General features: G+C 38.9%; 1 protein-coding gene across 1 annotated transcript in view; it reads right to left on the bottom strand.

The window, feature by feature from the left end:
• The window catches only part of DTWD2 (DTW domain containing 2), an 88,369-nt gene extending 73,017 nt beyond the window's left edge, over positions 1-15,352 (bottom strand). Inside the window, exons 1-2 of the mRNA XM_032206321.1 lie at positions 15,338-15,352; positions 14,817-14,893 (exon numbers count right to left, since the gene is read on the bottom strand). Of these exons, the coding sequence (XP_032062212.1) occupies positions 14,817-14,893; positions 15,338-15,352 (92 nt within the window). The remainder of the gene's footprint in view (positions 1-14,816; positions 14,894-15,337) is intronic.
• Positions 15,353-15,928: the final 576 nt, after the last annotated feature.

Here is a 15,928-nt window from a genome sequence, read left to right as displayed (position 1 = left end):
CTTCTCCACCAAATGCTACCAAGCCCAAACCTGACTCGGGTGGACCTGCCACCCAATACCAGGCACCCATGGATCCTGACGCCCACTGATGCACCTGCAACACCCTCTGCCACTCCACTTTCAGCAGGCTTCGAAACAAAGAATTTCATCCAATAATAAATGCTGTTTAACACCAAGGAATGGCATGTTAGTGAGCATTAATACATTCGCAAGCAAGCTTATTTTTAGATGTATTTCAGTTCCTGTTTTAAGTTAGCAACAAATAATAGCTATGTAAATTTAAATTGCAGCTGACACAATTACTCTTAAATTTTGTTATGTTTTTATATAGATTTGGAAGACAATCCAGTCCAGTGCATTGCTAACACCTGCAGCTCCACACACAGGAACTTACAAACTGATGTATTAGAAAAACCTTAGTGCAGACCAAGGGAGGTCTGCGTCTGCCTCCCCCTCCGCCTGCAGAGCAGAAGGGAAAAGTTCCTCCCTAGTGAGGGAAGCCACCAGACACAGCACACACAGCTGACTCTGCTGGCACCAAGCTGTCGTGCTAATCCAGAAGGGGACCAAAAATGTATTACACGTGGCTCTTGAGCAGCTGTACAGCAGATGAACCCCTCTGACCAGCCAGGATGAGCGGGCCGGGTCACTCTTCAGCCTCAGGCCTTGCCAGCCCCCCACGTACCTGCCCAAAGCGCCTCACCGCAGCACGAGGCCTTCACACTTTGGAGCCGACCAGCCCTTCTCCCTCTCTCCCTCCCAGTTTGGCATCTTGGAGCAAGGGAGCACAGGCTCTCCTGCACCCTGTGTGGAAGAGGGCAGCTGGAGAAAGGGAAGGATGACGACACTGCCCTAATAAGCCCGTGACAGGAAATTTCGGCTGCCTCCAGTGGTCCAAAATGCACCTGAAGCTGTGTAAAGCTGGTCTAAAAGCAGAAGTGAAAATTATAACCAGCTTGGATTTATTTTTTTTTTATTTAAAAAGGATAATTGCAGCTTGCCAGTAAGGAAAACCTTGTAAGAATCTACACAAGAATAAATACTTCTAGCACTAAGTTTCCAAAACTTTTATGTAGATTTTTCAGTTTTGTTTTGAAGTTAGTTTTTCTAGGTTACATTCACAACATTCTCTTGTACCAAAAAAAAAAATGCAGACCACATAATTAATACAACTGACTTTTCTAAGTAACTTTATCTCCACATAAGTAATAGCTCTTAACATTTGAAATTTAGGCCTACCTATGCAACATTACCTTACTTAATACATTACTTTAAGGACAGAGTCTATTGCCATGTATACTGTCTGCTAATAGCAAACCATGTCCAAATCTTAGCTTGAAACACAGCAGATGAGAAAGTGAAGTTAAATTAGAAGCTCAGTCTTGAACCAAGTGAACTCAGAAGTGAATTCTACCATTCATTTTAAATGAAAGCAGGCTCAGAACCCACACATCTTTCAGAAGTAAGTTAAAAGGAGAGCTAAGTTTTTGTTTCTCCCAATCCGTGCCACAATGCCCTAACCAATCTCTTAGAGCTATGAATTATTTTTTTTTTCCTTTCACAAACAAAAAAGCAATGAAACGAAAGTAATTTATTGCTATACTCTCTTTTGGTAAAACTGATGAATCCACAACAGAAAGCGTATTCCAATCCGTATTTAGCATGAACATAAAAGTGGATGCCTTCTAAAAAGCAGAACACATTCACATTAAAATGAAAATCCACCATTCACTGCAGTTTATCTTCAACTGAAAGCAAAACAAACCAACCAACCACATAAAAAAACAGTTAACAGAGCTTTATATGATGAATAAACAATGCTAGGAAATGGTTAAATATTAAACAACTTTCAATTAATTCTAGTGAACTATTCACTTCTGTCATAGGTGGTAGAAGAATGGAGTTTTGTTTAGAGCTATATTCAAGTTCTCTGACTATAAATTATAAACCGTATGAAAAAGGCAGTATGCAAGCAGATTAATGTCCTGTTTGGCCGACTTTCTGATACCTCGTAGCTCTACAAGTACATAAATGCTATACTACACTCTAGTGTCCTTTTTCTAAATAGCAGGCACTTCTGTTGCACATACTTTCATTTTGATTTTGATTTAGCAATCTTCCACATAAATCTTATCAAATAGAAGCTGATTTAATGGTGTAATACAATAAATAATGTATTTTAAAATAATAAACCTGTTATTCAACAGTTATTAGATGTCATTAAAATGTTGCTTTTTACTTATTATACAACATTTTTAAGTATATATCTAGACATCAAGTTAATTAAGTTACTCTAAAGATTTTGGCAATACTTTAAGATGTTGCTTTTAAGGTATACAACCAATTAAGCACACATGCTTTTAAATGCTGTATATAGCAGTCCCCCAACAAACCCATTAACAAATGGAACCACATTAACTTGTACCTAATGAGAACTCAGGGCACCCTGCTAACAGCATTCCTGAGGAAAAGCTCCTTACAATAATACCTCCTTTCAAATAAGAAAGTCCAATGCAGAAATGAACCTTTCTTGTGCAACTTGAAAATACAACTTGTGTAACTAACATTCTGTATTTAGCAAGCATTCTCATAAAAGTCAACAAAAACGAGGATAGACAGCACCTAAATACGTCATTAGAAGACTGATGGGAATGGCATGCACCGCAACAGTGAGATTTTGTGCTGAGAAAATTAGCACTGCCTGTTCTGAGAGGCCACAGGTAAGAGCTCAGGCAGAGCACAGAGTGCAAAGCTATAAACAGACTCATAAAATAGTTCAGATCGGAAGGGACCTCTGGAGGTCATCTAGGCCAGCTTCCCAATCAAAGCAGGAATAATTTCAAAAGCCCCGAGCAAACTGACCTGGGCACTTCCATAAACTGAGGCTTCACAGCCTTAACAAGCGACCTGCCCCAGTACTACACCACTCTCACTCCGAGTTTTTTATGTTGTGTTTTGTTGGTTGGTTTTTTTTTTTTTTTTTTTTTTTTTTTTTTTTTTTTTTTTTTTTGCTACAGCCTAGTTAAACAGCCTGGCATGAGCTGGATCATTTCTGCTGCTGGGCCACACTGCTGCGGCTCCCACTCAACCTGCTGACCACATACGTGCCCTGGTTCCTTGCTGCAAAGTGGCTCCCAAACCACCCCCTGTGCAGGCTTCCAGTGCTGCCAGGTCTTGGTCAGCCCTGAGTGTATGATGCTGAATTTGCTGAATTTTGTGAGGTTCCTAATGACAATTTTTCAACATCTCCCTGAACGGCAGCTCTACCCTCCTGCTGTACAGCAGCTGCTCCTCCCAAGCCCATGTCACCTGCAGCCTTGCTGTTCACGCCTTCCACCCCGTCAACCAGGTTAACAGGAACATGACCAGCAGCCTCTGATACAGCATCAATCCCCAAGAAAGCCTCTCCTAAACAGCTGTCATGTCAGCTGTTAATTGTTGATCACTGGATCTCCACAGTCAGCCAACTCTTTCCTTAATTTGTAGACACATTCACCTCATCTGTATCTTCTCAGTTTGGCTACCGGGATACTGTCAAGAGACGTCAAATGAGTTTCCGAAATTTTTCACTCAACTATAACCATCACTGCCGCAAAACCTGTCATCCAGGTTAGATACTATTAGCTCTGTTAACCAATCTGCTATGAATGTGGGTTTGCTGTTTTTCCTTCTCTCCTTCCCCCACTTGATTTTGTGGTACATTTCACTAGCCCTCCGCTACTGCCGGTGTTCATTTTTCCCCCCTGCCCACCCTCAAAATTGCTACACAACCTACGTTTGCAAACATTTAATAAATACCAAACCAAAGCAGTGGCTCATAACAGAATGGCATTAAAGAATAACTAAATAGGGTTTGAGGGACTATAACCACTGTACTGTTATAAATGTCAAAGACATTAACAAAGTAGTTTTAGAGACTGAAGCTCTAAGATACTTAGATTTCTAAATCCCTTGAAACAGCTTGAGTTTAAAATGCATACATACCATTCAGCAATGGTATGGCACCTCTGCTTAAGTTCCACAGTGCACGCAGATGCAAATATGCAGAAGAAAGTTTGTTGTACTTGATGGCCTTTTTTTTTTTTTTTAATCAACTTGGAGATAGCCTTCAAGGAGGCACTTAAAAGCAACTTAATGCATTGCATACTGCATCATTCAACTAAATGTCTGTTTCTACCCACATGAGGGCTTTCAGAAGAACTTAAACGGTCAAATTCCAAGTTCAAGAGAACTTGGAGATAGGTGTAGGTCTCCAAGAGAAACACCACATCTGGATTTAATTGCTCATCTCTTTGGTATTTTAATGAAGAAATTCCCTATTAGAGAGTACAATTAAGAAGTACTTATATTACAAAGTGCAAAACACATTTAAATCCTAATGATATTACAGACTAAGAGCTCAGTCTGATAAACACACTTAATAAAGAGAAAGCAGTTACCAAGTTTCTAAATGAAGTCTCACTAGATACAAAAGGAAACATTAAAGGGACTAATCCCCAACTACTTAAGTGTAATACTGACTTCAGAACTACCAAAAAAAAAAAAAAAAAACAAGTTCCATATATTATGAAACTGAAGAGGACCACCACTGTTGTCCCATAAAAGTAATAAATCAAAAGAAATGCCAAAATTGCTTTTCTGAGAACCTTTCTTTCTAAAACACCACCCTCTTGATTTACTATTTTCTACCAGTCAAGAATATAAACAAGTGTTAACAAAACTAGTCACTGCTAGTCACAGTCCTCTCAACAGCCTGACCTTATGTCTGGGCTGCTCTTTGAAAACTCTCCTATAAAATCAAGTTCTTCTTATGAAAAGTATTGGAACTCTGTTCCCATCTGTTAAGCTGCAGATTGCCATTACCCAGGGAACATCCACTTGCCTCTCAAAAACTGCAGCTTCCACCATGTGGTTCTGCTGCTAGATACCTGAGTTCTGCTCTTGTTCCCATAGATGGATTACTCAAGGACAATTCTTACTATCCATCCGTCTTCTAAGATCAGAAAACAGTCATTAATCATTGTCTTTTCCCTGTCACCCAAGGAAGAAATACTCACAAAGACCAAAACTAAGTTTGTCTGGTGATTAACTGAAGAAGTAGCGGGTTTAGGTTTCTTGACTGTAGTTACACTGAGACTACCTAATTTTCAATGTTAATGTTCGCTCTATCATTTTTTCAGCACTGATATTTCTTTCTTCACAGGAATTATATCAGTACCTTTACTGACTCAATACGTAATCATATCTAAGAAGGTAAGGAGGTATTACAAGCTTTATAAAAAAGAAAATTAAAAATCCCCTGCTAATAAGCGTTTTCTTAATAAATATGGTTCTATGTCAAGTTCTGTAGGATTTTTAACATTAAAGTCTGGAAGAATTATGTCAAGCTGGTAACCACTGTGAAGTTGAAATTAAATACACGTAATCACAGCATTAGCTTTCCTCCACTCTTCACCCCATTACTCAAGACTTCAAAAAAAAAAATTAGATACCAAAAGAAAATTTTGAAACTGACATCTCTTGAAATATCTTGGATAAAAAAGGTTATCCAGGCCTCTAGCTTTAGCAATTGCCATTTTAGCATGCATTCAAAGTATTGCTGGAAAGGCTACCATCTGAAACAAATATCCTGTATTCCTCTTACAATTTTAAATGCTTTTTTTTTTTTCTTTTTAGAATATAGAAGAAACGTAAACAGACATCTAGTATCTAAAGTAACTTGTTTTTATTCTTCACATGGAAAATCATGGCAGTTTTTCCAGCACTGGATTTCTCCAGATTGTTTGGCTTCCTGAACAAACCCACAAACTATAGGTGTTTTATATAAGTTAAGGAGTATTTTCTTTCCACTTTCTGATGTGAACATCTGAATACATCATTCCTGAACATTTCACATTCATTCCAATTTGGTCCATTTATTCTATCGCTTGTTCACATGATTCCCCTATTTTCAACTTCATTAAACTGAACTTTTGAAATAAATAGAAGTATTGAAGGTCGGAAACTAGAAAGAAGTATTGGAAAGAATGCCAATTTCAACAACACCACAAGAAAATTAAATTATTTTGTAACTGACATTCTAAGGGTGTATTGCTAGACACTGAAAAAAAAATGTACAAAAGATATGCCTTTTAAGATGCTCCTTCCAAAACCTAAGGAACATGCACACTGAATTTTATGTAAAATGTCTAGTCTTTTGGATGCCAGTTGATTTTCTGCTTGAAAAATAATATATGTATATCTGTGTGTGTTGTCAATCACTAATATGGTCGCAATTAAGAAAAATGTGTAGAGAGAAGTAAAGATCCAGGACAGTATTTGACTACTTATTAGGTAAGAAGAAACACCATTCACATTTACAGCATAAATTACTAATGATGTGCTAGAAGAGCCATAGTAAGAAACTCCCAGGACACACTTTATCTGTTTCCTTTACATCGGGCCAAGCAATACAAAAACGAAGTGCAGCAAGGACACATCCTCCTCTATGTGACTAAGCTGATGCAGCTGGACACTTGTGAGAAGACAAGTGAACCCAAACCACCTGTTACAGACAATTTGAAGGTCCTCATTATTGACTTAGAAGCTTAATAGCTTTATGAACTGAGGAAAATAATTTATAGAAACTTAACAGAAATTATAGGCCTAATTGGTGTAACTTGGAAATGGTACCTAGGAAGACAGAGGTAAAAATACATGTAGTTGAGGACAATGTTTTAAAAGGCAAAGGAAATCTGTACTTTCAGTAACAACACAGTTGAGCACCAGGCTGACATCCAGGAATCCAAAGGTTGATTATTTGTTCCAAGCGAAAAATACTAAAGAATTTGACAAAAAACATTTCAGCAGAGCTCATGGAACAAAACTATGATCCAGTTAAAGCTATAAAAGAGCCATGGGAAAACCAAATCCAGTGCAGACAGTATTTGACTTCAAAAAATGAAGAAGTAACAAACATGAACATTAAATGGGTAAATCTGAAACAGGGACCAGATGATGGAATGAAATACAGCTGCTGGGAGGAGAGATGACAGCAACAACCACTTTCTGTAACTGAAACACAAGACAAGAGAAATACATAAACGAAAGGCATGAGAAAAAACTACAGGTGGAAGAAGTCAGAAGATCTTGAAAATTCATTCTCAGGGAAGGCAGGGAAAAAAAAAAAAAAAAAAAAAAAGATATTCTGGGTATACAGAATTCTGCCAAATTCTCCCTCATAAAATGCAAGAAAAATGAAAGAATTGGCTGCCCCTAAACCAAGCCTTTGGGTATAGAGATAAGAGTCTTCAGCTCTCATCTACTTTCGTAACCATCATATTTACTTTCATAACAGGAAAAAAATACATACTGGTTTTTAGTTTTTTGCTTTGTGTTATGTTTATAAAAATCAATAGCAATTCTTGTAAAGGAACCATTTGTATTTTTAGTATCCCATATGATTAAATTGAGGAGGTTTGATCACTGTTGAAACATCTTTGGCTTCTCTTACAATAAACTACCATCCCCAAGGCAAAGTTACTCTTGATGTAATTACAGAAAAGCAGCAGATCAAAGGCACTACAGTTGCTTTAATTAACAAGATTATTCTCTGCTGCAGTTCTTGTCTCTGGTTGTGCTTCTACTAGCACTTAGTTATCCATAGTCAAAAGGATGTGGCCAGCCTGACACTGGCTTTTTTTTTTTTTTTTTTTTTAATTCCAGCAGATCAAAATGTATGCCTACTAAGTTGGCCAAGCACAAAATAAGTGGCCTAAAAAGGTCAGTACTCATTAGTCTGTTCAGAATATAATAGGAAATGAATAAATGCCTTCGAAGTTTAGCCAAGCAGAAAGAAGTAGCATTCAAGTCAGTAAAATTTTCAATTCATCAACAGCACTGGCACCAGTCATTACTGTTAATTCAGGACAAGGAAACAACAACATGATATATTATTATAGATACATTAACTACTAATTGCAGAATAGAAATAAACTGAAACCCACTGAACAATGCTTAGTTTGATATTTTATATTTCAAACCAATACAAGCCACAGATTTTAATATGCACACTACAGTCATTTTAATAAAAGTGTGGCAAGGTTAAAAGAAATCACGGGCACTGAACTTGGGAACTGTACTAACGCTTGGTCATTCTTCTCGCTTACCTATAGCATCTCTTCCTAAAATGTGATACAAATTACATGTATCTTGGTGTATGCATCAATTTCAGTCCAGCTTCAACTTTACCTGTAGTTGGTAAATTCTACATGTACTTTATTTCTCAGTAAGTAATTCCAGGAGTCCCTCCTAGCATGGTTTAAAACTCCTTTATTTGAGAGTTTTCTACTAAAAAAATAAAAAATAAAAACTTGAGACATATTAATGTAAGAAAGATAAAGGTAATTCTTAACTGGTAGGGACTTTCAGGCTTGTGCATGCTTCCTTTCCACACCTACAACTCCACTAAAATTTCTTAACCTCTTCAGAAAAGCTGACATATTATTTACTGCCTAAATACCTCTATTGCTCCAATGACAGGAAAACCTACATAATCACTTAAAGTTGAAATCACTGCAAGGCCAAAAAATAAAAAGTTTTCACAATACTTTTTTTTTTTTTTTTTTTTGCATTTGTAAAAATAAGTGTTTATTGTTTAACTACCCTGCATTAGGCTATAAAACCTTTAAGGAATGTTTTTGCTTAAATGCGCAAATGTTTAAGCAAGAGACAACAATAACTTGTTGATTCTCAGCTGGCCAGTACAGCACAATCAGCCCAAGGTCTGGGGGCTGGCTCAGGTCTGGCTACAAATACATAAATCAGGTATCAAAAAGAAAGCTGTCATGGCAACAGAGCGCTTCCCCATGCCACTCGTGATAGCTACAGGGTCAACAAAGAGCCAGACCAGGGTCAGGCACAATTTACACCGAGATCTCTTCTCAGTTGCTTAAGCTTATGGAAACTGGAACACATGCACATCTCTACCTCTCTGTATTAAATTACATATATATTTAAAGCGATTTACGTACACAAGAATAACTAAATTATAAGAATAAAAAAATAAATATTTTACTTTCACAATAGTGAGGTGAGAAATCTTTGCCAACACTTCTAGCTATTTTTTGAAGAAACACAACTTGTGAGTGGCAAGATTATATTTTCTCTAACTATTTAATCATGCTTATCTGTGTTGAAACTAGTTCACAAAGGCATTAGCAATTCACCACTTCAGGGAATGAATGCTGTGCCCACATTTTGGGCTACAGTTTAAAAAAATCACACATGCAGATATTGGATCAACACAAATGTACAACCGAATTGCAAATGCACTGTGTTTTCTGCAAAGTAATCACAGAACATCCCAAACTGGAAAGGACACACGGGAATCATCGAGTCCAACTCCTGGCTCCACAGAGGACCACACAAAAATCAGCCCATGTGTCTGAGAGCGTTGTCCAAACACTTCTTGAACTCTGTCACTCTCTGTGCTGTGACCACTGCCCTGGGGAGCCTGTCCCAGTGCCTGACCACCCTCTGGGTGAAGAGCACAGAATCACAGAAAAAGTTACAAGAAATGAAGTTAAGCTGTAGAGGCAAAACTCCATGAGGATTTAATACTTGTGGATTCCTTCAGTTATAATGCAACAGACGAAACAATTCAGCCTGTTTGCTATTAGCAGCTGCAGCTAAGGACAGCTGTTTTAAGGAAACTTCGCCACCGTGTCTTCCTGCTGGGCGCTGCCCTCCTCCCCACTGGAAAAGTGAGCAAATCTTCCACACACATGTCCAAATGCAGACTTGAGATTTAAATTCAACATGATCACTCCTCACACATGCTGTGTTAAGATATATCACCAAATGCAGAATACAATCTACCAAAATACCTTCCCCATCAAATGCTGACACTGCAGACATTTCTGAGACACTGCCACGTAAACTCTGGTACGTGGCATCATCGTAACGTAACCTCTGACTGTGAATCAGGAAAGCTAGGAGGTCAGTTTCATGTTTTAGAAGGGCTATCTCTACAGGTTTTTCACTTCATCTCAGAATTAAATTTTATTATTTAAAACTCGTTATCAAAAACTTTCTGTATAAATAATTTTATAAGTAAATGTTATTTATATTTTTATAAATAACTGCATTTTATAATTAATTTATTAACAATATTTATCGCATTGTTGTAGTGCTTTGGATCTCCTGATCAGGAAAGAGATGAAGCCTTCTTCAGACAACTAGACAAAGCCTTACATTCACAGGTCTTGGTCCTCCTGGGCATTTCCTGGTATCTGCCGGAGGACTACAGCCAGGCTCAAGCAATACTGACCTGAGTGCCTGGATGACAACTTCCCAGCTCATGTGATTGAGAAGCCCACAGGGGAAGCTGCTGTGCCTTGTAGATACAAACAAGGCAGAACTGCTCAGGGGTGTGAAAGCTAGAGGCAGCCTTGGCTGCAGTGACCATGAGATGGCAGAGTTCAGGACCCTAAAAGAACCTGGCAAAAAAGTGGGGCAAAAAGGATATGTATAATCACAGCATAAATACATACTGTCCGGATTTAGGAGTTTTTGAAAGTGCTAATACTAATAGTTGTAATATAAAATAAAATAAAATAAAATAAAATAAAATAAAATAAAATAAAATAAAATAAAATAAAATAAAATAAAATAAAATAAAATAAAATAAAATAAAATAAAATAAAATAAAATAAAATAAAATAAAATATAAAATACCCTCAATGCACTTCTTAAGAACCTAGCATAGTAAAATCCATTCAAGTTATGCCTGTCACCACGCATATTTCCTTTTCTCAAAGCAAATATAACAGGAAATGCATGAAGCTTTTGAAAAATATCTTACATTGCAAAACAGTCAGTCACGTCTTACAAGTCAAGAACCATAGGAAAATATATAGGTTTAGTTACATAAGCAGTTTATTTAAACAGTGATAAGCAACCAGTATTTTCAGGAAGTAAAAAATTGCAATATGCTTAGAGCAGTGAAAATAAATGCCTACAGCTCATACTTTAAGAACATCAAAGAAATCAAAGGCTAAGAAGCAATTTATGCACAAGGCATCACTAAAAGAATTAATGCATGCTTATTTCGCTTTCTCTGATATTGTTAATTAAACATTAAAATTCATGTTTACACTTAAATACCTTACCGATGTGCTGTAAAGCAGCTGCATATATTTACTTGTGTTGAAGAACGAACACATTACTTTTTCTCACTCAGTATTTGTAGGACTCAATACAATTATTAGTAAGTATTGGATACTTATGTAAGAACGTTATATTTTTCTCAAAGTATGAAGTCAGACTGTTCATTATCCAGACATGTCATTATCCGTCTACTGACCTTAACAGATTAACACATGACCACATGGAACACCAATTTTAAGTATATGTAATATTTTAGATATAGGCACAGGGAGCAATAGCATTAAAGGATTAAAGTTCTTCTCTCTCTCTCTTTTTTTTTTTTTTTAAACTTGAAATACAAATACTGTATCACAGCATGTATCATAGTAGAACCTAAGAAAACACCACCAGCTGTTACCCTAATTTTACAACAAAAAAGTCTTGCAAACATACAGGAGTTTCCAGTAGAGATTTCAGATTGCCCACAAACTGAGACCAAGCAATGCCCAAACATAGATCGTAAATAATTCTCACAGTTACATTTATCACTCTTGCACAACCAAATGTTTTTTTTGCCTAAAAGCACAACAGGCATCCAGAAAAAGAACAAGCTTTGACCCACGCTTTCAAATTGTTATGTGGCTCCAAGACTGTCACACCACGTCACATCACACCAAATTGTGTATGGACTCTATTGTGGGGCTTGCTTTATTTTGTTACATACTAGCAGAAACTTGGATGCTATTCTGAGCTTATTTTCAAAGTAAAATATATGGGAGCAGGGATTCAACTCCTGGAGGTAAAGTCAACCTCTAAGTCTGCCAAGGAAGCCTTAAAAACTGACCAGATAGCCATCAGTGACTCAAAGTTAATCACCACTCACCTTTTGGTTTTGGCAGGCAAACAGAATATTTATCAAGTTGTAGCCTTAAGAATAGTCCAGCTTGAAGTACACTGCACATACTTCTTTTGCACCAGCAGTTTGCCATCTCTAACACCATTGAAGAGTAAGATCATTTCTCACAATCTCTTTTTTTTTGTAAACAAGCCATTCCACACACTTGCACATAAACACACACCGCAAAAAAAAAAAATACTTTCAAAATGTAAAATTTCTTTACAATATTTCTTTTAAACTCACCATCATAAGCTATCACTAATGCCACCACTTTCTCTGCTACCAAAAAAAAGCTCTCTAAAGCATAATACTTACGAACACTCCACTCCTTCAACATTTACAAGTAATTCATTTTATCTAAATTGAAAACTTACCTACCTTATTCCTCCTACATCTCCTTTTCACATCTTTACTGACTGAGTACTTGCGAGGAAGCTGTAAGTCAATTGTCTTGCCACATCAAAAAGTCAGTCTCCATGAGGGATCACCAAATCATGCTTAAGAAAACCCATTATTCTACGCATTTGTGCTTAATTCAGACTATCACCACTACAAGTATGGAGTACAAACACTCTTAAATCACATCCACTAAGGTGCTTTACAGGAAAAATCTATTTTAAATCTACTTTTTCAGAAAATTTAGGAATTCATTTAGAGATACTTGCCCCCAACTATCGTTCATGGTAATATTCAGGGTAAAAATAACATTTCACAATATGTCTTCCCATGACATAGCCTAAGTTGCCTAAGTGTTCACTTTTACTCCAAGCTGTGCCTCAGAATGCTATGCTCAATGAAAACCATGTTTTAGTTAAACTGTTCCTGGGGTAGATGATGGAGAGAAAACACAAAGAGACTGATTGCACAATGCAGTCTGTCATCACAATACCCATCAAAACTTTTTTTTTGTTTTAATTTTACACTCATCACTCTCCTTGTTTCTTAAAAAGCACGTGGTCTCTTTATCCTCCCTTCTTTCTGTCCTTGCACTTCTTTTAGTGTTCTTTGCAACAAGTAGATCTCATTTAGTGCTCTTTAGAAAGCCAGTGTTTTAACACTACATGGTGATGACAGGCTGAGTAAATACTTTCAATCATTTTTTACTATGAAAAAAAAAAAAAGACTCCTATTCTGAAAACCATTTTTGTATGTGACTCATCAGAGAGCCTGTCCAGCACTGAAGAAAACACAGCAGAGCTTGTGAAACACACTGACAAAATAAACAACAATCAGCAGCACCCCACAGGCATCACAGAAGAACTCAAGGTTAAATGGCTGAATGACAGTAGGTTAACTCTCATTTCACAGTTCCTTGGCCCCTCAGGACTAGAGGTAGCAAATGTGAGACAACTTAAAAACCTACCACAGGTAAAATTTCACACAAGCAGAAACTATAATTAAAAATACAGTTAGGGAACACTCACAAAATTCTGTGATTTACATGGGAAGAACTAGCGTGTCTTTTGCAAAAGGAAATGCTGCTTTTTCAAGACTACTGAGGACCTCAGAAACGGTCAACACACATGTAGAAGAGGGTGTTCTACTTCTTAAAAACCAACCTTGAGCTTCCAAAAGGCATATAACAAAATCCCTTACCCAAAGGTTACCAAGAAACTATGCAGTCACAGCATGAGGAAGAGTCCTCACCAAAATAAACAGAAACACATTACCCAAGGTGCAAATCTCCAGCTCACTTACACCTTGAAAGCTGCGTGCAAAAGAAGAAGGTAGAAACCAGAATCAAAATAAACTAAAAAGGGTAATTCTTCCAATTTGGGTTTTGTAGGCCTGAGGTGTCTTTTTGCCAGCAAGATGTTGCGGAAACAATAATTTTACATGGGTTCAGAGAAAACCGCGGCACGGAAACTATTAACTGGGACATATTAATCACAAAGCCAAATCTGGCTCAAGAAGCCCCCTGAGCTAAAACTACTTGAAGACAATGAGAATAGCAAAAGGGAAGTCATGTATCTGTCCAGTTTTCACCTTGGCCATCAACCATTACCCATGTTTGTTTGTTTTTTTTCAATATCTAACTTTATATTTACACATGGTATGACTGACACTATGCATACCTTTGCAATGTAGTCGAATTTGGATACAGCATCAGAATGTTTACGTGGCAGATCTGCTAGTAAGCCTCATCAGCCTTCATTTAAGGAACATTTACAAGACCTGTTTACAGGAACCTCACCAGAAGTGATCTCCTGAAGTTTCGAAGAGCTTTATTTTACAGTGACAACACCTACACTTCGTAAAATCAGATGCCCATTTGTTTTGCCAATCAACAGCAACGCATCAAATAAATAGAGGTATTAAATAATATTTTATTTGGTGTTTTTTGCACAAACTTTTTGCCTCAGCAGCCACTGAGGTACTGCCCACTCCCTCCACCAGAAGGATGTAGTCGCCGTCCCTGGGGGTGGCCAAGGAGAGGTTGGACATGGTGCTTGGGGACATGGTTTAGGGAGTGATAGTGCTGTTTGGGGGATGCTTGGACCAGATAATCTCGGACGCCTTTTCCAACCCTAACGATTCCATGAAAGCACAACAGCAGCTCTCACCCAGCGCCCCTAAATCCACTACAAACCCCGCTGCCCTCCCTGCCAGCAGCAGGGACGCCATTTCCCAGCAGCTGCCTGGGGAGCAGCCCCGCGGGGCACCCAGCCCCGCCGCCAGGCGCAGCCTCCGGGCAGCGGGGCGGGGCGGGGCGGGGGCCGGCCCGCAGCGGCCGCCGCCATCTCCGGCCGCCCTCCCGCTGCCGCCGGCTACGCGCCGCGCCGCGCCTCACCTGCAGCGGCCGCACTCCGGCCGCCTCTCGCAGCGCTCCACCGGCAGCTCCCACAGCCCCGCGCAGCACTCGCGGTCCTCGGACGGGGACGGGGACGGGGACCGCGACGGGGACGGGGACGGGCCGGCGGCGCTGCTGCCGCCGCCTCGCTCCATGCCAGGGGTAGAGGGGGGCCGCTGCCCGCTGCCGCCGCCCGGGGGCGCTGGCGGTCGGGGAGAGGCGCCGCGGCGCCGCCCGCCATTTGCCCCGCCTCTCCCTCGCCGCCCAAACCTAATGGCGGGCAGCGTGAGGTGGGATTAGCTCCGCGTGCCCTCAGCCAGTGCAGCCGAGCCAAGGGTTGGGGCTGCCGGCCCCAAATGTAAAGGAAATAAAATTTGTCGCCAAAGCTGTTGTAGTTGACCCCAGAAAGCAGCTGGAGCGCAGTAATTAGCGAGTCTGCATGCAGAAGGTCCTCCCCTGAAAGTATCGACTTCGAGTTGTCCCCATGTTGTGCATGTTAAACATCACTTTCACATATTTACGTTCTTCAGAGCCATTTGGTATAGTTTAGACTTGATAGTACTAGGTAACACACACAAGATGTTTTCCATTTATTTGTGTATTTATTTATTTTGTAGTTGCATAAAATACAAATAAATTAATTTTCTTACTACTAGAATGCGTTTTAGTCAAAAGAATTGGTTTTCTGCAGTTGGCTGTAAAATTTGAGTGCAATAAACTGCTTTGCGAATTTAAAATTATAAAGTTATTTATTACAAATATTATATGCTACCTAATATGGGCTTGGAGGACAACAGATGTAAAAAAGGTTCAGTTTTCCCTTAACTGAAAGATGGCATTGTCACAAGACACGTTGGTATAAACTGCGAAGAATTTATTTTGGCTAATTATTGGAAGTAGGGCCATCGTAGTGGACAGGATTGTTGAGTTAGCCCAGGGTCATCTTCACACTTCCAATTGCCAAAAGGAGTCCCCGTGCAGTGCTACTGACAGGAGCCTGGACACATCTTCACAGCTTCCCATGGGAGTCCAGAAATAGCAAGTCTTGTGAGGATAATCAGCTTCGGTCATAAACTTAAAAACAAACCAATGTAAACCCTTCTAGTCTGATA

This window comes from Aythya fuligula, chromosome Z (genome assembly GCF_009819795.1).
Source record: "Aythya fuligula isolate bAytFul2 chromosome Z, bAytFul2.pri, whole genome shotgun sequence".
NCBI lineage: Eukaryota > Metazoa > Chordata > Aves > Anseriformes > Anatidae > Aythya > Aythya fuligula.
This window is presented reverse-complemented; position numbering and strand designations above follow the sequence as displayed.